The sequence below is a fragment of the Nyctibius grandis genome, chromosome 7 (genome assembly GCF_013368605.1).
Source record: "Nyctibius grandis isolate bNycGra1 chromosome 7, bNycGra1.pri, whole genome shotgun sequence".
Taxonomy (NCBI): Eukaryota; Metazoa; Chordata; class Aves; order Nyctibiiformes; family Nyctibiidae; genus Nyctibius; species Nyctibius grandis.
Window position 1 is genome coordinate 6,185,603 of NC_090664.1, and position 26,972 is coordinate 6,212,574.

At 39.4% G+C, this 26,972-nt stretch overlaps 1 protein-coding gene across 1 annotated transcript in view; it reads right to left on the reverse strand.

The window, feature by feature from the left end:
• POU6F2 (POU class 6 homeobox 2) overlaps positions 1-26,972 on the reverse strand; it is a 320,392-nt gene that overhangs the window by 85,311 nt on the left and 208,109 nt on the right. The window contains exon 5 of the mRNA XM_068405256.1: positions 15,738-16,072. Coding sequence (XP_068261357.1) covers positions 15,738-16,072 — 335 coding nt within the window. The remainder of the gene's footprint in view (positions 1-15,737; positions 16,073-26,972) is intronic.

Below are 26,972 nucleotides of genomic sequence, written 5' to 3' on the forward strand. Positions count from 1 at the left end.
CTTACATCTGGAATATTTACAGAGCTCCTCGTGGGCTTGCCTCGCAGTTATAGAAATTGGTCATTTAAATTTCCAGCAGACAATTCTCCAACAGGAAAGACATACATACTTACACATCGTAAGTTACAGGCTCATGACCTTTTTCTTGCTGTTACTTAGAATTGTTTCCTTTGTAAAAGCTACCATGCGCGTTGGGACAAGTAGGAGGATAAGTTCACTTTCTTGCCTGATGAATAGTCAACTATTTATATTCCAAGATGGAAAAGTAAAACCCCCAAGCATTCATCATTCTGCCAAATCAGGGCACTCATCAGCATGTGGAGACCCTGAATGAAGCCTCACATCTCAATTGGGTGCAGTGAAAGGCTTGAACCTGAGGCTAAGATACTGTTTCATGAGATGATTTAACCAGATGCCATGAATAGGCTTGCTTTTCAGTGAATCTACAGTTTTTAGCAAAACCTAAAGAAAAAGAAGTCTTGAGTTGTCCAGCTGTTTAAAAGAAGGTTGCTAGGCATTTTGCAAAGGACCAAGTTGTAGGAAAATGAGGGTGGTTATCGCTCTGATGATTACAAACTTCAGTTCTTGAGGTAAATCTCCTTTCACAGAATCACAGAATCACAGAATCACGGAATGTTAGGGACTGGAAGGGACCTCGAAAGATCATCTAGTCCAATCCCCCTGCCGGGGCAGGATTGCCTAGACCATATCACACAGGAACGCGTCCAGGCGGGTTTTGAATGTCTCCAGAGAAGGAGACTCCACAACCTCTCTGGGCAGCCTGTTCCAGTGTTCAGTTACCCTCACCGTAAAGAAGTTTTTCCTCAAATTTAAGTGGAACCTCCTGTGTTCCAGCTTACACCCATTGCCCCTTGTCCTGTCAAGGGATGTCACTGAGAAGAGCCTGGCTCCATCCTCTTGACACTTGCCCTTTACATATTTATAAACATTAATGAGGTCACCCAGTGACTTTGCTCAGTGCTGGACCATTTCACTGGCATGGCTGACTTTATTTCATAGGGCAAACTCTGATCTGTCAGCTGTCAGGAGTGGGAAGTGTACTGATCTTTTCTTTCTACTTTGTGAGGATTCTCCTCCTCAGATCATTACCCTTGTTGCCTTGATGCACTGAACCACCTCCTGGGAAATTTAAAAACAGCACCCTAATGTGAAGATTATATTCAACAGTGTGCAGCTTTCCAGTTTACCGGAAGAATGTCAGATTCAGCTTTTCTAAGCACTAGGCAGTATTTGTGAAGCCCATGGTGATTTCCAGAATAAGGTTTAATTTAAAATATTTTGTGACAATTTTTTTTTGCAAATAGATTTTAAAAATTTTGATAGAAAAATTTATTGCCCTATTACTATTTCCATTGGAATTGAAACTTTTTGAAAAGTGGTGGATATTTTGATTGTGTTTAGGAAGTCTCTCCCTCCATAAGCTCCAGAAGAAAGTGTTCTGGTAGTACTGAAATTCCCCAGTTTTGGGCTCTTCATTTTGAATCCAATTTCTCAAATGGCACAGAGGTGCATGTGCATATGGTAAGATAAAATGGATTAAATCAGACTTCACAGGTTTTTTTCATCCATGTGAAACTTGGATGAAATACAGCTACTCTGCTTTTTCTGTTTTCTTTTTCTGGTTTGGAGTCAAATATTTGTTGAGATCATGGAATATCCTTGGCTCTGATTTTTGCCTAATCCTAGTAGTAAGACTTTCTCCTGTGAAGAAATTACAAAACCAAATACAGCATGTCCAGAAAAAATTCTGCAAATTTCAATATCTATTGCTCAGATGAGGGGCAAGTCTTATCCGAAAATAAGGCAACTTTTTTTGGACAATCCTGGAAAACAGAGCAACATCTGTCTGGCCTTCAAACTTCCAAGTGAGGCTATAACCAGGACCGTGATCTTACTTTTTATGATTTGGAGTAAAGGATATTGTTAACCTAGAGAATCAGATTCAGACTTTCCAAACCACACACTAAAGATGAGGCTTGCATATCCTTATTGATTCACGAAGGTAAATGGAGATGATGTATACAAGTGTTGATCATTTTAAGGTCCTGTTTAGGTTGATGCTTGTCAAAGAGTATAAAGCCAGAGAGCTGGGAGACGTTTCTACATTTCATTAGGTGGTTTGAGGTTTCTTTGCAGGTTTTCCATATAAATGAACACTACACAAGCCATGGTTACCACGAAATAGGTACATGGTATCTAGTGCAAAATGGCAGTAATGACTTTTTTCATAAATAATGGCCCCACCAAAGGCATCTCAGAGGTATATGCTGACACTTCCAACTGCTATCCTCATTTTTATTTTGTGAATAATTGCTCTTTCTGTATGTGACTGCTTCTTTTTCTGCTGACTCCATTCCCCTTTTGACCTGCAGACCCCTCAGATAAATATCCCAGCAATATCCTCTTTGTGTTCCAAGACATGGAGTAGTTTAATGACTTGTGAAAGTGAAAGTGCCTGTTTCAGCCTTTAAATAATTTACATGTTACCATGTTTTCCTCAGTAAACTGTGGTAATCTCCCTTCTAGAAATAATAGATAAACCCTTCTTATAACTTACCCTTTATACAGCACTACCCTTAGAAAACAAAAAAAGGAATTATCACCTGCTTGACAGGATCAGTAATCTTTGGGAGGCACAGCCATCTCTGTAGAAGAATTAGGGTCTTTTGCTAAGAGGCAACTTATTACTATGCTTCACTCAGGTATGTGTGAAAAACAAACAAACAAATATCAAAAGGCAGACTTCTCACCTGCCCACCTCTCTTACGTAATTGGGCTGCTCTCAGGCCTCACAAGAAACAGCACATCCCAGGGCAAAGCACATGTGCAGTTGCCTTCAAAAGCCTTTTATTTTTCTTTTATTTGCTCACTTGGGGTCTGGATAGAAAGTTCCTATGGGTCAGACCTGGCTCACAGACCATCAGTTGCATAGCTTTGATCTAAATGTGCTTTACTGCCTCTCCTAGTTTGGTTCTTGCTGGACCACTGACTGATGGTCCACACACAAGGTTTGGTATTTTTCCTACTATTTTCCTTAGTGTGTTTTTACCAATGTAATCCTTAGTATAAAACAATGTAAATATGAATTGCTTAGAGGACTTTTAAAGTACTTATTATAAAGTTTCTTAATGATGATATATTAATATGCCTATCTGTGAAATTATGCATTTAAGAGCTCAGTAACTCAGATAAATACAGGATATTGTATGAATCTGGCTGGCTTGGTCTGAATTTTGGCATTTGCAAATTGTCAGTTTCCTATGATATAACCTATCCTGTGATATAACCTATAGACACAAGCAAGATTTCTCTAAGAAATCCAGGGGTTGAAATCCGTATTTTTGCTCCTTCGAGGGCTAAGTAATAATTTCTACAGTTGACATCAATGGGAGTGATTCAACCTTTCTGAAAATTAGATCAATGCTTATTCAAGAGACTAGTGTTAGACTTTTGCACAATATTATTTAATTTTAACTTGTCTACACTCCCTTTGTCCAAAGGCTAATAGAATATAATGACACTAGGCTAAGAAAAATTTGATATGTTGTAGGCAGCCTTCCTTTCAAAAATCCCTATTGTCACTTTCCCCCGATAACTCTGTCAGTGACATACTATTGTATCTCTCAGTCATAATCAAGTGAGATGAAAATTATTCTGAAAAGTGAACGTATGAGGAAGCAACAGGAGATACACAGCAACACAAAGGATGCAGTGGCCCACAGTGCATGTACTGAAGCAAAGGTCTTCATTGCCTTACTATCATAACCATTGGGTTAAGCCTCTTTTCACAGATGTCAAAGGACCTTTTAAATTAACTTCAACTATTGCAAGACCAGGCTTGATTAAGAGATGGTTTCTGCTGGACCTCAGCATGCTAAGTAGTGCCAACTCTGGCAGCAGTGTAATGGAAAGAAAATGGATGGGAATTGGATCACATTTAGTATGTAATTTCTAGCGTTTCTTCATTCTCCTCAACTCTTGATGTAGCCAAATATCTTTATACCCACTTCTGAACAAGACTTAGGCTACAATAACATAACACAAAGGTATATGATGAGCATATTTAACCAGCACAATGGTTTTACACAAATTTAAAAGCACAGCCCCAAGAAGATACAAACGTTTAACTAAATCAGGCCTCTACAACAAAATCATGTTTACATTGGGATAATTTCTGTATATACATATTCCCTCCATAAATACTTTACTACATATTTGTTTCATGGCATGGATTTAAGTTTGAGAAGCTTCCCTCTCTTTTTGAAAAATTAATGTGAACATTTTGGGAAAAAGAAAAAGAAAAGAAAACACACATAAAGACCATTAAAATTCTGACTCTCCAGCCCCAGGAGCTGATCTTATACATTTGTAGTTAAGTATGTTAGCAACTCTCAGCTGTTTTCCATTGCCTACATATTACTGATGTTGCTACAGGTTGACTGAGTTCTAAAGCTGTTTCTCTTACTAGTGAGTGCTTGTTTTTCAACATTTTAAAGTGAAGATGTGAACAAAGCTTTGAAAAGTGACTGAATATTTCAATGCCAATATATTTTGCATGTAAAATATAAAAATCTGTGTGTTGCATTTGAAATCTGATAAATATTTATTATCAATGCTGTTTGCTTTTAATCTGTTCAGGATATCATTCCTCCAGCTCTTTAGTACTTAAACAAAAATGGCATTTACATTACAATATTGCTTGCCAACAATCTCATTTTCTGGTTTAGTCAGCAGCCTTCATGCTTGATTAGTCTTTAATTATACAAATACCTACATATTAAAAAAGTTTTCTTTTTTCCATACTTTGAGCATGTAATTATTTTCTCTTGCATGCAATAACCTTTAATTTTAGGATTAAGCAACTGATTCTCTTTAGTATGGATGGATTTTTTCAAGTGTTAAAGCAAATTTGGTTATTGTACTACGAGTAGGAAAATTAACTTTAGGAAAACCTTTCATTAGTGCATTTGACAGCACACTGAGCAGCTGCCAGAAAATTCAAAATATTCAATATACTTGAAAACAAAATGGATACCAATTCTGTGTCCTCTGAAGTCAACAGCAATACTACTATGAATTCAGCAAGAGAGTGACTGGGGCTATGTGATTCCACTTTTGAATATTCCTTGCTTTTGTAGTATTAGTGTTACAGCAGTACCTAGAAGCCCACTGCAAGATCAAGGCCTCATTTCATTATACCAAAAAACTGTAAAAATTTGCAGTCTAAAGAGATCAAACAATGGTGGGAGAATCAACAAAAGAACAGAAAGCCGAAATGACATGCCAGACAGTGACAGAGCTGGGATGGCAGTCTGGTGTTCCTGACTCCAACAACCAATTTACTAGAGCACTTTGCTTCCTGATGCAAATTATTTTTCAAACATGAATTCAGTAAGGAAAGGCATAACTTGATAATAAGATTAGAGCTAAATATGCAGATTGTATGTGGTGATAAAAGAACTCCCTCCCCTCCTTTCCCTGCAGTTTTCACTCATGAGAGCGTGGACTGCCAAGTTTGGGTCTACAGGACTGACGTATGTTATCTCTATACCTTCTTGTACATTTGAAGTACCAGTGATTTCCCCCTAGACGTACCCTTTGAATGTCTATGGGGAAAACATCAAGGATTTTTAGAATGGCTTAGTTTTCTCAAGTTTTGTTTATTTTTATATTTGTTTTACACGAACTGAAAATTCTGTCAGACACATTTTGACTGCGTGGAGAACATGTTTCATAGTCAGAAGACAGTTAAAAAAAAAGGGAAGGTTTAATTCTACAAAGTTGGGGAGGGAGAAGAGGAGGAAACCTTCCTAATGGCATATTGATCTTGCTCCTGTCTCATTTGAGAGCTATGAGAAACCTCTTGCCAGCTTCCCTAGTAGTAGTGTTAGGTCTCATTATAAAGTGAAAAGTTGCAGACAGAGGTAGGATGGAAATGCACACAGCATCATATTCCGGATTGGTGATCAGTGATGCAATTGCAGCCTTTCACAACGCCAGTCCTTCTAGTTTTTTGTGTCTCTCTCCCAGTGGAAAAGGTCAGCAGTAATAAAGGCATTGTGAGTAACAAAGACATTGTTTTTCTCCCCTTCCTCCTCCCAACTTATTCCTTTTCCTCCCTAAAATCAGGGCCTGTCCCTGAGGAATTCTACACTGAGGGAAGCTGCACCCTCAAATGAATCCTGGGAATGAGACTGACTTCTCCTTACTTGCTCCTTCCTGGACCTTGATCCCAGTACACGCTAGTCCTCACCATATGCACACCCCTCCCCAGACCACGGAGCACCCATGTTGGCAGCTCTGCTTGGCACTCTGAAAGGTGTTCCCCACCCCCTGAGGAAAGGTCAAGAGGAGATCAGCCCTCTACCAGCCTCTGTCCTGTTTCAGCTGGAGCCATCAGTTCACAAGGATAGCACTGCCCAAACTGGGAGGAAAGAAAGAAGAGGCAGAGACAGCACTCCAGTCGGGTTTGGCTATCCAGCAGGTTGAAAATGCGATTATAAGGTTACTATGGTGAAAATAATAAGAGCATTAGCAACTACCAATTTTTATATCACTTCTTATCATGTTCATTCAGAATCATCTTCTGATATCAGTTTATTGGTCATCACTACTACAGAGTACTGTTCTGTACTGTGACTGGAATCATATTATAGGGTTTTCTTTATAGCTTCTGTGTTTTTGCTAAGAGCCTATGATCCTCCCAGGTCTGACTGCTTCCCTGATACTTTTTACAAGCATGTAAGTATTTCTGAACAGGTATACAAAGCTATTGTAGCAGTGATTGCTGCTTTATAGAATCTCAGCTCCTTTAAGAACCAAAATGCACCATCATCATTCCTTTAGTAAAAGGATAATCCTAGCAATATATGATGTGCTATTTTCATATATCAGTTTTTCTCTTCTGGAAACTCAGCTTTGCCTTCCAATCTCTTTCACAAACATAACCTAACTTGGTTCTCCAATTGGAATCCTCACAGGATATTTGGTCATGTCTAAGCTATCAGAAATAAGTCAAATTCCTTTCCTACAGGAAATTCTCTTCACTTAAGATGCAATTTCTGATGCAAATGCAACTGAAAGATGGAACATTGAAAAGTTCCAGCAAACAAAAACTTGCATTTGAAAATTATGAAGTATTTCAGCAGATTTCAAATTATCATCATGAATTAAAATGTTTTCAATTTCTTTTGTTAAATCACTATTTTTTTAGGCAATTCAATGTTATAAATTGTTTATATACAACTTAAGCTGATTTTAAACAAAAGCTATCCTCAGTTCTTTCCATTACCCAGGCGGAAAATAGAAAATTAAAATGAAATTTTGGTTAGGGGAGAAATCAACTTTGTGGAATTACATCATTGTTGGAAAAGAAAAATCACTTAGAAAATTTCTGATCAGTTTAAGGTACTACAGTATCAAAATAAAAATTGCGTGTATTTTAAAGGTAAGACTCACAGTGCTCATCTGCTTTCTTGTTCTCTTTCCTTTACTCCATTTCCTTTCTCACCTAGTGGCAAATATCTTGATTTCTTGACTTCGTCCTGGATCAGCAGCAAAAAATACAGTAGTGGTACAAGACAGGTTGTCCTAAAAATCTTTCAGACCTTGCTGGTGGAACGAACACTAGGAAACTTGCAGAAGACTTCTCTTCCAGACAAAAATTTTATGGTGGGCCCCCTTAAGACCCACAACCTATCTCCTTCTAACATAGATTCAACCAGTGATGTGTACTTTTTTTTTTTAAAAAAAAGAGGTTATAGTAGAATGTAGTATATTAGAAATACATAATCTAAAAATACATTTTAAGATTGTCACATCTATAAGATATCAAGTCTGATTTTTTATTACCTACCTGCTAGGACATGCCATCTCATGTGCTGCTATATACCCATTTGTTAAACGATCCTAATTTCCTCATATCCTAACGCACTAGGAGCACTTAGAAATACACATTTTCTCACTTGTGCCTGAGGTGGTAACCTCTGACCTTTTAATTTTCCAGTTTCGTACTTAATTGTTGGTTACTTCAAACAAAAGTAAAAAGTTGGTGGAGAAAGGGGAAAAATGAAACAAGAAGGGTTTGGAAAGCTCACGTTTCCAGTGCGACCCCTTGGATAAAAGGATATTTTGTTTCTTTTGCCTAATTTGCTTCTAGTTGCAGCACTAAGGTCAGAATAAGCCAAGAGAATGAATGGAATAAACGTCCTGATGGGCTGCCCGAAGCTGCCTGGTGTTATGGATCAGCGTAAAACCAGCTCTCTTTGCTGTGCCTGGGCCGATGTAACTCACTGGAGTGGCAAATTACATCAGACCTACAGCTGTAACCCGACATTATGATTAATTTGATCAGTAATTTCTCCTGTTTTTCATTTTAATCGGTGTGACTATTCTGCTGTGGCAGGTCTTTCAGATCTAATTAAGATAAATTTCAGAGTAAAAGACTTGGCAGAATTTTCGAGTCAAATCCAAGCGTCAAGTGTGAAGACCTGCAGCACCAGTCAATCAATTTCCAGTAAAGACGGCAGGCTGTAACTCAGCAATCAACCCATTAACACTTAAGCAAATTTCATAATCTCCAGGCCTGTGCTTAGTCACTCTCTCAAAACATTCTGGTTACCAATAAAAAAGAGAAAGTATTATTATGTTTTTAAACACCTGCCCTAAACTGCATCTGCTAAAACCACCAACAGAATCCACAAGTGGACACTCTGATAGATCTCAGCAATACTATTGAAAAAGGCTTACTTTTAAACTTTAAAACAGTCTAGAGTGGCTTTTTTTTTTCCTTTTTTTTTAAAATTTTTTTATTTTTAACAGTACCTAGAAACTGAGCAACCTCTTTTAGATGCTTATTTGTACAAGGAGCCTTGCATGATATAACATCAGGACAACACCACTTCCAGAATATTGCTCCTCAGCCAGATTCAACCAGTCCGTTCTCTGTGTTCACTTGGTCCACTTTTTTCCAAGTAGAAGATTTTTTTTTCTCGCAGAACTAGAAACCTGTGATAACCTGCATTTTTTTCCTTTTTTTTTTTCTTTATTACAAAGAGGTGAAGGGGGGAAAAATAGGGGAAAATAAAGTAATACTTTGGGGTATTCTGTACTTCCCTGAAAATTTTTGGAAATAGGGGTGAAAAGAGAAATTAAAATAAATGAATGCTAGCAAAACAGTTCCACTGGATTTAAAAGAGTATCTGAGGGGCTGTGTCAATTTTTTCTGTCCCTAAGATCCCTAAGGGTCCTCATCTTTGCCTAGAAAGTCTTTGGAAATAGAAGACCTTATGGGATACGGATCCTTTCCCAAATTTGTCCTGGGAGGACATTATTTATTTCCCTATTTGTTAAATACTTCAGTTGCTTTAGAGAGTTTATTAAATGCTCCCATTTCAGAAGCCAGATTTTGCTGGGCAAACAGCTCCACTTTCCTCTCCTTCAGAGAATTCTCTAGCAAATGGTTTCCTATATTAGCCTCAGCTTCTGCCCCTTGGGTGCTAATAATGCCAGTTGTTTTGCTCGAAGATTAATTTCCTTTGCTTTAAATGTGAGTCAGACACCAGCACTCCTTGTACTTCTGAAAATAGCAACACCTGCAGAGTATACTTGGACGGACCAGGCAGCCAGCGCTCCAACTGCGAGAAAGTTTCCTCAGGGAATGAAGAGACTTACTTATAAAGTCTCTTTGAGAACCCTTAAACATCTCTTTGCTTTGTTTAAATGCAGTATTTAACAGCTTTACAGTGTGAAGTCCCAATGCCTCAAAGACCCAAAAAAGCAGTGAGCTGCTGGCAGAAGGATGACAGCTGAGGAGAAGATCTGAAGCCCTCCTCAGTCCTGTGGATGGATGCAGTCTTACGCATAACTGAAACTATCCTTTCTGTGGAAATGGTGCCCATGTATCTCCAGGTAGACATGAAGAGCAGCAGCCCTCAAACAAGTTTGCTGTGCCAGGAAACCAGCTTGCATGTCTCTGCACGGTGCACCAGGGCCAGGGAGCATGGTACAGCACAGTGCAGAGACAGCTGAGTGCCCAGCTAGGACAAACTGCCATGCTGCCATATCGGAGAGGCCTAGCTGGTGGCAGACCCAGAAGGCATGAGGAGGATCGTGGAAGTGCCCAGAAGAGGTGAGAGGAGAAGAAGAGGCCCTAGATGCACTGAAACTCAGAGCCAACAATTTCTAAAGTAAAGTTCAAGTTTGTGAACAGTAATGTCCATGTGGTCCACAGAACTACGGCAGTGGCAAAAGGAAGAACATAAAAACAAAAGGAGGGGACTTGAATCAAAATAGCATTTGCAATGGGTAACAAGCATGTGTGTGTGTGGTACATCAGTATGACCATGACTTTCTAGCTAGTGGAAATTTTTACACAAGTAGTTGCTGCTTCCACTCATGAAATGACCTTTATCAACCTACAAAAATCATTAAAATACTGTAAGAATGCTCAGAAATCCAAAACTGTCAATAGAACAAGATGTCTAAATCTTTCTGGACCTCTTTGAAATGAGCAGGGGACGAAACATGCAAAATATTCTCAACAGTTCACCAAGCTCAACTCAATTTAGATGACTGCAGGGGAGTTTCCATGCTATTAATTTAGAGCTGAGACCTAGGTCTTGCCAGTATCTCCTGGAAATCCATCCAAGATCAGCACTTCAACAGGCTCACTCTAAGCAGGTGACGGGCATGAATCTTCCTGAATAAATGTCTGCTGTACGTGTCTATATCACCTGCTACCTTGTGTTGTCCAATATCTCACTCCCTATTGATACCAAAAACCAAGAAATTTTGGAAAATGGATTCAAAGCACTGCATTTGCTCACCATTTATAAAATATTTCTTTGCCAAACTGATTACCAAGTAACTTGGGAACAGATTCAGACAGTCATACGTTGCACAGCATCATATGCAGGAAGAAGGGTAGATAATTTTAGCAAAATGAAAAAAAAACCTCAGTGGGATGACTGGTGTCATAATCTTGATCAAGTTTTCTTGATTTCAGGTTCAATAAGCATGAGAAAAATACAGCAGGTCTTGGACGTGAACACAGACATAAACACAGCCCATGACTATAGTCCTTGCAAACTTATCCCAGTTGCCTTCCTCAAACCAATAAATACTTGGTTGTTTCTTCTGCATCTTAAATATATGTAAATTTATTAAAGTGTAAGTAAACACTGAGTTTTCTTTAAAGTACATTTTTCCTTAATGAGAAGCTAACCAGTGAATGAGGTTGGGGGGAAGGGAAGGGGCGGTTTGGTTTTTGCAACTGTTGGAGCCTCAGGCATCTGTGTACACATTCTCCCTCATTTACAGCTGAGTGTTTCAGCCTTTCTGCTTTTCTTTTCTCCTTTGTTATAAAAGTATTGAGGTTCCAAATACATTATTTAAGATTAGTATGAAAATTTAATCTGAAGGAGGTTCTGGTTTTGCTATCCTAGAGTTTGCTATTACTTGGAAGATTTTTCTGCTGTTGTCATCTCCTCACTTCCCTTCTTCCCTCCTTTTATTATTATTTTTTTCTCACTCATCATCTTCCGTCAGCTGCAGTTATTGTAGGTAGGCTTCTATGACAAAAAGGTGCTTTAGGAAAGAGTTCTAAAACCGGTCAGAATAATTTTACAGTGGGGCAATCCCTGGGGGATTTCCTGTTTGTCTGTTCCTATTCCCACATGAACAGACCAGTAGAAATCATTGTGAATTCTATTCCTATAGTGCAGGTAGATCTGCACTTTGTAGATCTGGCTGTTGGTACATTCATCTTATCCATGCCGCTAAAACACACAGTGAGTGTCAGCACCAGAAGCAAGCCTCCATTTGGAGTCAGTTAAATATATGCTGCTGATACAAAGCGCCTTATTCTGGTAGCCAAGCAGAGTAATTGGCTACTTAGTACTTGGCTCATCTGATCTTATATAGCATATAATCAAGACCTTATGGCTCCAGAAATTTAATGGAATGGAAACTCTGTAAGAGGTGCTAACTATTCTTTGAAGTTGCAACATGCTGACCATTCAGGAACCTGCATAGTTTGCATGTAATAACATTAAACATTCACAGGAGAAGCATATTTGGAGAAGTGTATTTTCCCAGAAGTGAAGGTTTTGAAGTCCCCAATTTACAATATGAAATAGGTCGTCTTTCACCTCTGGATTCCTTTGTCTCAATCAATTGACATAATGAAAGTAAGAATCAGACTATGATTATCTATATGAGGAATTTCACCATTTTAAAATGAAGGGATGAAAGTCTTCCATCATCTACGTGACCCACCACCTCCTGAAACACAGCTCTGCTCTGGAAAATTCTTTTCTGGTTTGTTGTCTTTTGCAAATCAGCGATGACCCTAGTTCTGCAGTGTTTTGCTTTTACCAGTGTAAATCTGGACCATCATCACTACTGTCAGCACATAATCCAGACCTTGGAACCTAAAGTGAGGTTTTTCATCTTTCTACAGAATCATTAAAAGACTTCCTAAAAAATAACAGTTTTGTAACTACGATCCATCCCACTGAACTGAGTATAGAATAGTGATGAAATTAGAGCAGAGTAGTACAGAACAACCTGACAAGAATCGCTCTGAGACTTCTAGCTGGTGTATGCTGCACCGCTATTATTAATTTCCGATCAGCTAGCAAAAGCACCTCACCCAGGTATACCTAAGCCAGTCACTTTCATTTAATTTGCCTTCTGAAGGACATGACAGCGTCTGTACATTTTGATATGTAATTGCTGTTATCCTTCAGAGTTTTTTGAAACAAACACAATCATCCTCCTGAATTACTGACTTTCCATGACAATTTTTTGAGGTTGCATTGTTCTAAACTAATATCTTTCAGACAGATCCTGAATAATGTAAGAGGATAAAGCCCACATGAAAAAATCAGGAATTCAGAAATGAAATTTAAGCTGTCAAACTTTAACTTAGTTGATCTTTATTCCCTTAATATTCTTCAAACAAAACCCATTTCATTCTAGTTCATAAAGAACATTACCTTAGAGGCCATAATATCTCTGAATTTTGTTCTAGGTCGATTTTTAAGTTAAAGCATTAGGCATTAAAAAAAAAATCCACATTCTAAGCAGCTATTATGAACTGGATATATGAACTGCTGCCAAATGTGTGCCCCCTCCTTTTTTTTTTTTAATGTTTGTGCAGTAGAAAACAATTTCAGATCGAGTCTTCAAGTTAGATGTACAGGGGTAAAACAGCTTTTCTCAGCAGGATTTAGAACAGAAAGACAAACTTCATGGAGGAGACCTTACCACTGCTTTGCTTTGGAAAAGTACCCAAACACATCCTTCAACCATATATAAAGTGCAACAGCAGTTCCTTTGGAAAGATTTCTGCGTGTCACTTGTTTGCATATTAAAGAGTCTCACCGTTCTCAGCAATATGACAGAGCATGTTTCAAGTTCTTAAGTATTAACACTTGCTGCAGAAATGCTGTAGAAATGGCTAGAAGGCCAAACTAATGGCGCTACACACATCTCTAAGGTGAGGCCTGAAGTATCGTGCTGAATTCTGGCTTCTCTTCTAGATGTCAGCACATGGTGTATTTGTGTCTGTGAACAAACTTTGGGTTTTCATGGCTATTTAAATGGTGAAGATCAGAGAGGAAAGAACATTAAAAATACTTATCCCCCACTTTATTAGTAACTCTTTAATGCTGAGCCAGAGCTGACAGCTAATGACTTCTAATTCCTTGACTGTTATTCTGAAAGTGTCCCAGTCACGCAGCTGGCTTAGCAGTACTGGCTGAGCTCAGCCCAGTGGGAATGCCAGACCTCTCACGCTGGTGTCTTTCATTAACTCTAATCCCAGTTCCTAAAAGGTTTTGGGGTTAGCATTTGAACTAAAACCACCTCAGAGTACTTGGTTCCCTCTGTCCACTTCTGTTGAGTCTGCCACATCCAGACTGCCCTCAGAAGGGCAGTCATGAGGATAAGCATGCTAAAGAGAGCGATGTGCCAAGGTATCTCCATGAAAACATTGACATTGGCACCTCCCATACAATGAATTGTTGGTTTTACTTACTTTTATTGTACTTCTGCAAGTGAGATGTGACCCTGCAGAGCTAAAAGTAGAAAGTGCTTCTACTGGCCTGTACCTGTAGGTCACAGATGAGACTGAAAGTACTCAGATTCAGTTGAGATTTACATTGGGATCAGAGGCTATACGAGAGCTAAAACTTCAGAGGGTTAGTACAAGCCTCTTGAGGTATGTTCACTGAGATAATCTCATTTCCTCCCTACACCAACTCTAATTTATGTGTGCATTTGCTTTGTTTGGAAAACTGAATGCCTTTTGAAGCAAAATATTTTGCAGGCAGTTTTAGCAACATATAGCATATACATTATACATGTGCGCGTACATTACAGCTGCACCACGACAATAAAATGTAACAGAAGCTCCTCTGGAAATATTCCTGTCTCTGTATGTCAATAATCTGCATATTAAGGAGTCCCAAAGCACTCACTAGCATGATAGACTGGGCATTAAGTGGTGCCTAAGTAGCCCTTAAGACAATACACAGAAAAAGCTCTAGAAACATTATGCCCTACTGTAAGCAAAAGCTCAGGAAGAAAGGACACATCTCTTGTGGACTTTTAAGTCTATTATCTAAACCATTAAAAAATCAGATTTGATGCAATTTAGTCGAAGCTCAGATTAATGCAGGTTTAACTGGCCACATGGCAAACATAGCTTCTTGTAAACCAATTCCCTTAATTGTTTGAAAAAGGATTTTTTAATTATTAAGCTAATGCAGTTTAATTTTTGCAGGAAATGGAGCCAAATCCATCAGTATGAATAAAACCTTTAAAGTGGGGTCTCAAAATTTAGTGAATAACGTGAATAGAGACTTTGCTGGTTTCTAAGTGCAGTTCCAGTGCCCAGTGAAAGACACTGCTCACTTCACAGACTACCCTGGTGTTTATTCAGAATCATACTTGTGGGTACAGTCAAAACTGTTCTTGCAGGATGTGAATAGAACATGACGTATGTAGCGTGAGAACACCCAAGTATAAGAAATTAGGATCATTGGATCAGAGCTCTCCTGTTTCTGCCTGGGAATTCCAAGACGGGCAGAGCCCAGCATCAGTGTGGGTGCCATAGCTGTTGGTCTATTAAAAAACATCTGTGTCATTGGAGTGAGCATCTAGGAAAGGCATTAACTGGCATTCTTAGCTTTGGAGTCTATACTGAGACTTTTAACAGAAGTATTTGATTCTTAGTTGGATAAGTGTTAGAACTATGATTTCAAGAGGAAGGATAACCCATCCATCCCTTGCACACGTCCACCAGCAGAAGCTCTATTTCTTTTACAGGCAGGATCATCTGCTAATGAACAGCTAACTTTGCCATCCTCATAAGTTACCATAAAGGGAGACTGCTAGGCAAACGCCATTTGTGAAGGTCACATGCTGAATCCATGGAAAAAATTAGATAGTTTTCTATGGGTTTTATGATATGGACTTCAAGATGTTTACTCTTCAGAAAGAAGCAGACTAGGACCATCATTAGTTATTTTTTTTCTGGTTTATCAGACCTTTTATCTATTTTAAGCTGCATGCCTGTAATGATTAATATGAGGTGGAATTTCTCAGCCTGTATGGTCAGAAGGTTTAACCTTCCCTTGATTTCCCCTTGCAGCGGGAGAGTATGTACTTTCTGTGGTTAGACCATTAGAGATTTGTATGTAGCGTCCTACCTGCAATGGATTTGGTGAAGTAAGAGGAGATGGAAGGCCATGCCCTGGTGACTGGCTGGGTTTCTGAGGGGAGCTGGAGGACTGTGGGGCCGGAGGCACTTGGCTCTGGCTCTGGGACTGTGTTTGGTTCTGCTGCTGTGGCGCTGATGGCTGTGCCTGTGGCTGCTGGGTCTGCTGGGGTGGCTGTGGAGTCTGTGCCTGCTGACCTTGCTGCTGCTGCTGCTGCTGGCTTTGCTGCTGCTGTTGCTGCTGCTGACCTTGCTGCTGCTGCTGTTGATGTTGGAGCTGCTGAAGATGCTGAAGCTGTTGAAGCTGGGAGTTCAGGGATGAGGTAGCTGTGAATTGAAGAGAGGGAAGGAAGTTATGTAGGTTTCAGTAATACCTTCTGTGTTAAAGATATTCTGGATTAAATTCTGGTTCTGTTACATTGTGGGGCACACTGCTCTCTGAGGTCAGCTCCCCTCAGACTCAGGTTGTGGCAGGAAACATGTTCCCATCAATAATAGCCTGTGGTTCTGCCAGTGCAGTTTGGTGGTAAGAGCTGGACTTCACTGGAGGCAATGAAAGCAAACCTTTGGAAGGGCTACAGCTCTGTCTCAGGATGGGCATCAGAGCTGACCAGCACTCTTTGCTCAGACAAGCTTACCAGTGAAACCAATGGGAATTTTACCTGCCTAAAGAAGAGGCGAACAGGATGTAACTGGATACAGCATAGCTAGAACCCATAACATTAACTGGGACTGTTATATAAAGGAGGAGAAAACCATAGTTGTAAAATAAAGGATGCTTTGAAAAGAGCTTTGTCATGTCTTTATAGAGCAAGTCTCAGGAAATAAAATATTCAGCTGTGAATTTCCTTGTGCAATGCATAGGTAGCAAAAATACCAAATAAAATGCGTCTGTCTGAAATTAGAACCGCTCCTGATCATTCACGTCTAAAAGCTATAAAGTTCCTCTTGTGAAACAGAGTAGGTATTCTGCGCACTTGCACTGCTCACTTACTCCTGGTAGTAAAGGTCCGTTGTGTTTTGCTAGCATGTGCTACAAATGTGAGGCTTAGAAACTGGTGGCTCACATCAACCAGCTGGCACAGAGGCACACACTTTATCTCCCAGAGACACTTTCAAATTGACTAGGGCATTCATTAAATTCAGGAAGGCAAGAAGTGTGCCACAGGGATATCACTAAGGAAGAACAGCTTTAAGCAGCAGCCAGAACATCACAGGAGCCTGACGCTTTCTGGGGTTATGCCCTGAATAAGTCACCTGGGTCTCCGGCCTTACCCACTTTAATCAACATCTTAGGGATTGCATTAGATAGCTATAAGATCCCAAGAGAAACAGCTTACAAGGCCATTGCACTATTTTGCACTCTGTATACTGCTTTGTCAACACCACTCTGTGTTCTAATTTCCATCAGCAGAAGCCAAAGTAAACTGAGAATGAATCAAATTTGTTATTTCTAAAATGGCATTCAGATTTCATGGCCAGAAACTCTGTTCACCAAGTTATTTGTGGATTGGCAGATAAAGCCAAGTCATCTCCACTTTCTTTTCATGCCGCAATCCCTGTTTCAACCTTCCAGATGTCTATGCCCTCGGGATGAACCTGAGGTCTTCGTACATCTTATGAAATCAATGAGCCATAAACTGGAATAAGCAAAAGAAAAAAGAAAAGAAAGCGGCAAAAGATCAGGCAGAACGGGTAAGCCAGAAAAGGCTGTATGATGGAAAAGTAAAAGGCTTGGTAGGAAGAGCTGTTGGTCATCCATTCCTAGCTTGTCCACTCATAGCTGCTCTAAATTTTCTTTCACCAGAGGCAGGAATCAAACTACAAATATGCCTTTACAAGAATTACGTGACTTCAACAAAGAACCTGAATAATGCAGAGGAGGAGGACTGGTAACACCAATATATTTCCATCAGGAAAGTTAGTGATGGAAGTTTTGTGTTTCAACATAAAACAGAGTGACCATCAGATTAAAAACACGCATGGTGTCTCATGCAAAAAAAATCAGCCTGGAGATGTAAGGGTACACTCCCATCAATTCCATGATCAGAACTCATACCTAGATGTCCCAAAGCCAAGAGGTTAGTAAGAGGAAATATAATGAAGGGCATATAAGAACAAAGAATAGAGAAGGTGTGTATACAAGAAAGCAACTGCATAGACAAATACTAACCATAGCATGAAGCACCTCAGATGGCAAGGAATACTATTCACCAATTCTATCTGTAGGTGTGTACACAGAGGTGGAAAGATCCTTCCCATTCCCATAAAGAAAAAACTAATCTAGATCAGCTCTTTATCTTGTGCAGGCCATTTCCTCACCTGCGATAGCTTAGCAGTCTGGAGAAACCACTGACAACCAGAACCAAGACTTCAAACACAAGTCCTTACTGCTTCCACAGACTCCACTGCAGAGTTGAATGAGATGACACGCCACAGACGCCTAACTTGTAATACACACAGCTCATAGAGAGGAACGAGGGGTTGTTTTTTATCCTATGTGCACAACTTGACAGGATGAGACAAAACTTTCTCTATAATAAACTAGATATAGTGGGGTTTTTTTGTACTGCAATGGTCCCCAAACTCTTTTTGCTCCCACAGGGCACTCTTAAAGGCCACGGCTTGGAAGAATGGACTTGTCAGAGTGCCATAGGTTGTATGTAGGGCACCGGGTCATGTAGTAGGGGACAGGCAAAAGCACTCAAGGTGGAGGCGAAGCCATCTACTGAAACATTTTGGGAGCAGAGAACATGTTTGGCTCTTTGAGGTATGCCTTTCAGATAGAATTTGGAAAATATGGTCAATAATTAAAAGAATGCTGAAAGTATCAATCTGATATAACATGAGGTAACACAGGACAGAGGGATCACTGTGATTCTGATAACATAAAAGTGCAAAAACAGGTCAGCACTAAATTTTTGTCAATGATCTTGTGATTGAACTTACATATGCAAAAAATATCTGTTAATTGAATATTAAAGATAAAAGCATCACTGCCTGGACTTCTTAAAATGGTGACATACAAGACATAAGGAGAATGGTAAAGAAGCCCAAAGTGTAAAATAAATGAAGTTTGTTGACAAACTAAAAAAAATGAAGGGGTGGTTACATTATATTGCAAAAAGTTTATTGTTTTGTGTGTTTGCATGCAGCTCAGAGCAATCAGAAGACTAGTATTTAATAATTATTAGTATTAGTGTTCCCCACAGAGCATACGATTTTCTTACAGGATGCTCTCATTGAAATGTTGCCAAACAGTGATACAAGTACTTTTGCAAGATTACAGAGTCCAAAGCACAGATACGGATATACAGAAATAGTACTGATCTGTTTGTTTGCCATTGGACAAAACCCCAGACTTACTGAAATGTGGTTTTACTAAATGTATGAGTCTGCTTAAGAAAGAAAGATTATATTGTTGCATGCATTGGGATTTACTTGCCAGAACAGTTATTGTAATGTGTAGGCCTCAGTTTCATTAATGAGTCATGCCTTTGATCAGCTATTGAATTACATTCTTAAAAATTAAATGTTCATTAAACTTCCGTTCTCCACAAGACCAATACTCTGTTTAACGGACATTTTGATTTGCACATTCTTTCTTCTGCCAATACACAAAACAAGGGACAGAATCCAGAGCGAAGAAAAAGATGAAAAAATGCCTCAAGAGCTTTTTTTTTTAACCTAGAAGTTTGAAAGTTCAGGTCCTACTGAACTGCTAATATAACCAATGTGAAATAGCCATCACCAACATACTTCTGTGCATTGACAATGTGAGCAGGTGCAATCACTCAGGCAAGCTGACTTCTCCGATGAATGAAGAGGGTCTGAAGCTGACTTGGAAAATATCAAGTTTGTAAATTCTGCGGGCATGCCCAGCACTCTCAGATCATGGCTCGATATGGGGATTTGTTTCATTCCCCATCCAGGAGTAGAAAAGCTTTGCATTCAGTGCTGCCTAATACTTGAATGTTGGCCAATGCAGGGTTATCGATGTCTCTGCCATTCACTTTTGAACTGGAAATGCACTCATTTTTTCTGGGGTGGAAGGTAATCCCTCAGGCAAAATTTTGTTGATGAAGAAAAGTTACTTCATAGAAAAGTTTCCAAGTTCATTGCCAGCAACTGCACAAAATTATTCAAATAACTTCTTGCCTTTTCATATAATTCCTTTTAAAAGCCTCTCCAAAGCCTACTATCATGCTGAACTATAAATTGCATTGAAGTGGCTTAGGGAGTTATGATTGTTTAACATGCTGTTGCTAAACAAACAGATAGGGAATTGGAAGAAGGACTGTTAGATCAGACAAGGCTTTCCCAAAGCCACACAGGAGGTGTGCTGCAAAGGTGGATGTAGGGCTCCGGATCACACCTGCAGGCCGGTGTTCAGGCTGCCTGATTGTACTGCCTCTCACAATGTGTGTACTATCCACAGAGGGGGTTGTGTCATATTATTGTTTGTAATCAAATCCAATCCAACTCCCAGAGCTTGCTTGCATACCTCATCCATTATAAATCGTATACCTGTCTAGCATTTGTCACTTTCTGCAGAGCTGGAAGCCTGATGGAATTTCAGGTGGTACAACAGTGCGATGTCTGCATGTATAAAAGATAACATGCACTGCCTACCTCACAGGAATCTTTTTATGACTTACTGGCTAACAGCTGGGTAAAACTGTGACATATTTAAGTGAGAAGTGCCTACTTTCTTTCAGAATTGCGTTCAAGAATTAAAAAGGCTTGCAAAAAATTGCAAAAAGTTAGTTCTATGGTTAAAAAAGACAACATGAAGTACATCACTTCAAAAGAGAGATAATTAACAAAAAATGCATGCAAGCTATGAAAAACTGTGAGGAAAATGAACAAAAGCTGTGAGACATTTCAACTTTCCTTAACAAAAATACATGTTGAATATATACCAGGTATCCAAGAAGACAGTAAGAAGAACTAATACCTATGAAGAAACAATGGCATGAGGGGTTTTCAAATTTAAGTTTTAACTATAATTTCTTGGCTGCTGCAGTGCCATGGCAGACTTCCCAAAGGATTACCCCATGTTTCATGATCCTACTTTAAGCGGATTATGCTTAGCCACACTATCAGAGCATTTACATTAGAATAAGAGATATGGAGTTAAGTGGTGCAAACAGATCATCAAGAGGCAGCGAAAGCCACTTTCTGATCTCCCAGGTCACCTACTTCTATACTTGTCACAGACCCAAGACTACTTTAAGGACTTAGAGGAAGTTATGATCTAAGGAACACACTCCTTGGCTTCCTTTGGGGGATACCTTAGGCACAATGCTGCTATGCATTAACAATATTTACATAAAATGTGTCTTTTCATGTTTTCCTTGTATCTTCTGTTCCTCTGCTGGTTACCTCCACAGGAAACTGAAATGAAACTAAAACGCCCCTCTGTCAAGTAGAGTGGTGGAATGGGAAAAATTCACCTCTGATGCAACTGTGCTGAAAAAAGCAGTCTAATCTGTGACAGGGGGAATGACTGAATCTTTTTCTTAGTGGGAAAACTGAAAAGACTCTAGTCTTCAAACCCCAATCCTGATTGTATTCACTGAAAGCAGCATCAACTGCCTGCTGCCTCTGGCTAACATACTGCATAAGTATGGGAATGGCTCTGGTTATATTTTAAATCAAAATACATATTTTAAAGTTTAATCACATTTCTCCAAAAAGCAAGGAACATAAGTAAGCCCACAAATGTTTATACAATGAAAACAATGTAAAAATTAGGACTCTCTTTTCACCTCTCATTCACATTATAAACGCAGATTCTTAAGACCTCTACGGTGCTTGGCAGAAGATCAAATTAATGTTCAGGGATTCAATTTGTATCTAGAATCTGCTCTTGTGGATAAGCTTCACATAATGTCTGATTTATTTTAATAACGTTTTGTGCATGTTTGTTTCTGTGTAAAGAGGAAGAAGGGGTAGGAGGAATAAGAAACAATTTTAGCCTACAAACTATTGTGCTACTCTATCCTCTATCCTCCTGTTTACATAATTGCATAGATGTTCTTCAGTGCCTTGATACAATGTACAATGAACTAAAAAGGAGAAAATCATACATTAAACCTTCTCCTATTTGACTGAGCACAGAACTTGGCTCTTGCCATTTCAAGGACCTAATGGCTTTTTCCACTTCCTCAGTAATGGTGAATGGATTTGCATTGCCTTAAACTAAAAAGTGTAACTAACTTAAGCATCTGGGCTGGCGTTTGAACTGACACAGCCTGCTTTTTTTTTTTTTTTCACTCTGTTGTTTCTCTTCTAATGAGGTATATGCCTTTCTTTTCTTTGAAACAGATTTCTAAAGACTGAATACACACGCTGAACAGTCTAATGCAAGCCCGTGTTTACACTCTCTCCCTCCTGGGTAATGAGGGGTACGTTAGCCAAATACCCAACATGTTCTTGCATATGCTTGAATTTTCTTTTTGAGAGCAAAATGTGAGTTGTTTTAAATACATTAGAATCCTCAAAAAAAAAAAAAGGAAGGGTTGGACTTGTGGCTGAAGAGATTAGTAATGGGATACAGAGCATCCTATTTCTAAATCACTGGTTCAAATCCAGTCTAGGTCAATACAAGGAACAAAAGTCATTGCACTTTAATGGTGCTTTTGAGTGTTTTCTACCTTATAGAAGATGTATTAGATGTATAGAAGATGTATGCACACACAGATACCCACAGAGAGCCTGCACTGGAAGCATGCTGCCACACAGTCACAGTTATAAATTGATGGTCTCCCAATACCTATTAGGAAGATCATAAAGACTACGGCCTTGGATGGCATCAATTGACATCTTTATTTGCGCTTTCAGCAGCGAGGCTAAGGATAGAAAGAGTAAGTAGAACAAGTCATCTTCTCCTTCCTAAAGGTGATCCCTCAAGGTTACAGATGCAGAATGCAGATGGGGTTGTGAGGAGAAACTTGCATTGCCAATGCCCTTCTGTACCAATTCTGCAGATAAACAGAGGGCTTCACTTTCTACTGTTGTCATATCCAGCATCTTTCACGAGCACTAAATTTACTTTAAAGAATATAGGCAATAAAAAGGAAGTATTAGGAAGAAAACCATCATAATTTATATGGTGCCTGTGGTGTCTCCCATTTTGAAGAATACTGGAACTTCCATGAAAAATGATCCACTGCATTAAATAAATCTGACATTTTTTTCCTTACCAAACCATAAAATGTACAATAATCCATTAAAATCTTAAGCAAAAAAAAAAAAAAAAAAAAAAGAAGAAAAAGTTGTTGTTCTAGGTAGAGAGCTTAACTAAGTATCAGGGCAAGTATATTTGGAATACTTCCCATTCTGAGATAATCTAGGGGCTATTTTCCTCTAGTTTATGACAACACTCTGTGAGTAAAGTTCCCTGAGTGTATTGTAAAAATTGCATTAACCTATTTAAAATGCCCAAAGGCAAGAACAAGCTGGAGAAATTAGACTTTAATAAGCCATTTGCTTCCTCAGCTCAAATGGGACCTTAGGCCTCATATTGTACAGATGGCTGAAACATTAACTGGAGTCAGGGTATCATCAAGACACAGGGGATCAATCAAGGAGCTGCCTTGGGACTTGCATGGAAAGACAGGCAATTAAAAACCCACCGTAACATAGTCTGAGAGCAATGTAAGTGTTTGAATGCCAAAGGCTGGGTATCAAGCAAGCAGTATCTAGATCTGGTAAACTCCTATTTTTACCAGCCTGATATTTTATTTTTTTATGAAAACGTGACTCTCCCAGAGATGAGAGGACAGGATCTTAACATCAAGTCCTTATGCCAGATTAAAGCAGTTTTCTAGTTACAGAGAGCAGGACTGGTCCCAGATTGTCTGAGAACAGAATAGTGTTGGGAATGGAAAATCAAATTGAGCGGCATGGTATTCCTACAGATTGTATTTCCAGACCATATTGAGACCATAAAAATGTTCCTATGGACTAGAATTTAAGATAAAGTCCCATTTCTTGGGAAAAATTCTGCAGAACTCCTATGAAAGAAACTAATTGACAGAGAAAAAATGATCATCTAAAGGCCAACAGAGCCCAATATAAGATTTCACAGCCGAAGGGACATGACAGGGAACAGATGAATGACACAAAGAAATTAAGTTTGAAACAACAGTCTGCTGACTCAGAGAACAATGACCATGACTCATAATGGACATCAGACAAAGGCTGGGCACTCTCTGCACATACAACCTTCAATAACAGGAACTGCAGCTTATTTTTTTCTCTCCTTATCTCTTTCAAATGTTCTAATATTGATGGAAACCATCATTTCCATGGCACTTATGCAGATTAAGTGTTTGATGTGCCTCAAAGTAGCAATGCTTGTAGAAAAAGCAGTGCAATGACATATGACCCCAGGAGCTTTGGAAGAGGTTGCACAGAATCCTGTCCTGCAGTTCAGAGAGCCATGGGTCCCCAGTCCACTGGGTGCCCTGCCATTTCTGCTGGCAAGGTGGCTACGTGAGGCTGTGGGGCAAAGTCTTGTCAAGGGGAACTGGTTGAACTGCCTGGTGGCTTCAAAGGGTGATTTTGCATTCTTTCAGATAATAGGTCTGCAGTTATGTCCTCTATAATTGTTTATGGCAAATGGCTCTTCTGACAAAGAAATATTTATCCAGGTATAGCTTCAGCAATGGTTCTTTGAAGATCAGATATTATTAGAAGTCTCTTCAAAGAGTCTTTGAAGTGAGTCATGTTTCCTTAGCTAAAAGTGAAGTTACTGTAAGTGAAATGTACTGTTTTTTTTGTGCATGTGTGTGTGTGGATTTTTTTAAACAATACAATCAAATAGTGGATCAAAGTGTTTGTGGTTTAAAAGGTTGGCCTTGATGCTGAGCTTGTGGAAGTGTCCTGAGAATGACAAAGGACAATATCACTTTCCCCCAGCCTCAACCAAAGGAAGCAGCAGAGGGTACCATGCCCACCAGGTGACTTGGTATGACTGGTTGCTTTCATCTCTCAGACTCTCATTATATCAGTGTTTCTATCATTTTCCAGTTCCAGCCTATTCTGAAAGCTGGTAGACCCGAGACAACTCTGCTTTCTATTACGAACTCCAAGATTCAAATAGCTGCAAATTCTGTTTCCAGCGTGCAAATTCCAGCTAGAGAAGTTAGCTGAGCAGCAGTGAGAACAGGCCATGGAATGACTCAGAAAACAGCATGCACGCTATAAGGAGAAAGGGAAAAAATGCAGCCCAGCCCAGTCATTTCCTTTACAATCAATAAAACTACAACAGCAAGTAGAAGAACCAGGTGCAAAAGCGGCAGTTCTACCTTGCTGCAAGGCCGTGCGTACAATTGCTCTGCTGGAACACTGACTTAAGCTTCACCCTTGTTTACAATGGGCCCCGTTATCCTCAATATAGGCTTGAACTTCTCCTGGTTTTACCAAAAAATGGTAGCAACAGGGTGAAAAAGGTGGGGAAGAGAACAAAACAAAAAGTGTGGCCTGATCCTGCAAGGGCTGTAATGCTCTCAGTCCCTATGCAGCTCCCAGGGAGTGAAGGCCATTCCTCACCAGCCGGGACATGTGTGCAGTACCATGTTGAACACGGCATCCTTCATCAAACGTTGAAGAATAAAAATGGACTAAAAAACTTTCTGTAAGTGACACGAGATACTGTTTAATAGCTGTGGTACAGGAGCAATCTTGAGCATAGGTCGCTGGGTTGGTGAGAAGGTGCTGTAACCTCATTATCAGAGCAGAAGATGGAGGTGTTCTTCCTTTAGATAAGGGATCAATGCAGAGAGACTATGCAACTCCCTCCACATGAGAAATTGTAGAAGAGCTGAGAAGCTAACTCTAATTTGGTAATCTGTCACACCACAAGCCATTCCTGAATGTATGTATCACTAGCAAGGTCCATTATGTTTGCCTGATGTTGACTCCCAGTAGCTCTGTTTTGCTGTCTGTAAGAATCTTCCATGATTTTTATTATTTGCTGTGCATAGATAAGAACAGCTGTATTTAGTTGTGTGCATTTCAAAACATACCACAGCATCCATAGCTGTTTTCTTTTTGTAAGATTTCAGCTAACTACAGGTCAGTTTAAGGTGATCTGCCTATATCCCTTTTTCTGGTTTGTTTATTTTACTTGCAAAGAGATTAAAACCAAAGTTAAACAATAGGTGAGCAGCGGTCCTGGACTCTGCAGCTGGTCATCTGCTACGGATGGACTGACTGCTCTTTTTTAATTTGCAGTAAAATGAGGGACGCTGAATATCAGATTTCTTTCCTGTCCCTATTGCTCATCAGCCAAACATGTTGCTGCTTCAGGTGCTAACCCTAGCTCGGCTGTGCTTGGCATCTGTCCCCTTCACACAGCAACAGTGAATTAGCTGCTCTTTGACTGCTCATGTGCTTCCACCTACCTAAATTTCCTGCTCACTGTTGAAATAAACCACCTGGTTATTCACATAGATAAACTGCTCATCAGGAGAAAATTTGGATGGGAGACTTAGGGAGAAGATTTTATAGGCACTCCTCATTCATGGGCAGTAAAGTCAGTCACACTTCTGTGTTAGGATGACACTCCATCCACAGCTGAACAGAAGGGCTGTCGAGTCTGGAAAAGCAGCTGCATTGCTCTGCCCAGTCGATGCACTATCCACTTCACAGCTTTCCAGAGCACATCAGGAACACCCACCCTGTTTGATATTTCATACATTTTTGTACACTGAAAAATAGTTATTAGCAGGCCTTTGAACAAACTGCATCTAGATCTTACTTTAGCTATTGAGCTCCTTCTTCAAGGTTAACTATTTTTAATTTGAAAGGGATACACAGCAATTAATAAAAGCACTTCCACTTAAATAAGGTATTTACTTACATGGAGCCGGAGTCCCCAGATATAGAAAGGGAACAAAATCCAAAGGATGAATTTACAATTGGCCAAAAAGCTACTTAAAAATTATTCACTATTTCTGTTCACATATTCAGTCAAAACTGAACGTTGTTGCCCTTTTGATGCAGTAACTAGTACCTTATTACCCTTATCAATGGAAATACTTGCTTTGCCAGACCAGATAATGGAAGAAAAGTCGAATTTGGTTGCTAATCAGTAACTCAAAAAAACTCCCAGGAAGCTAGCCTTTGCCTTCCTTAAGGCAACATTGCCTTGACTTTTATATTCAGGACAATGAAATATCATTTTAAATAAGGTTTTAGGTCTCATCAGCTGCAT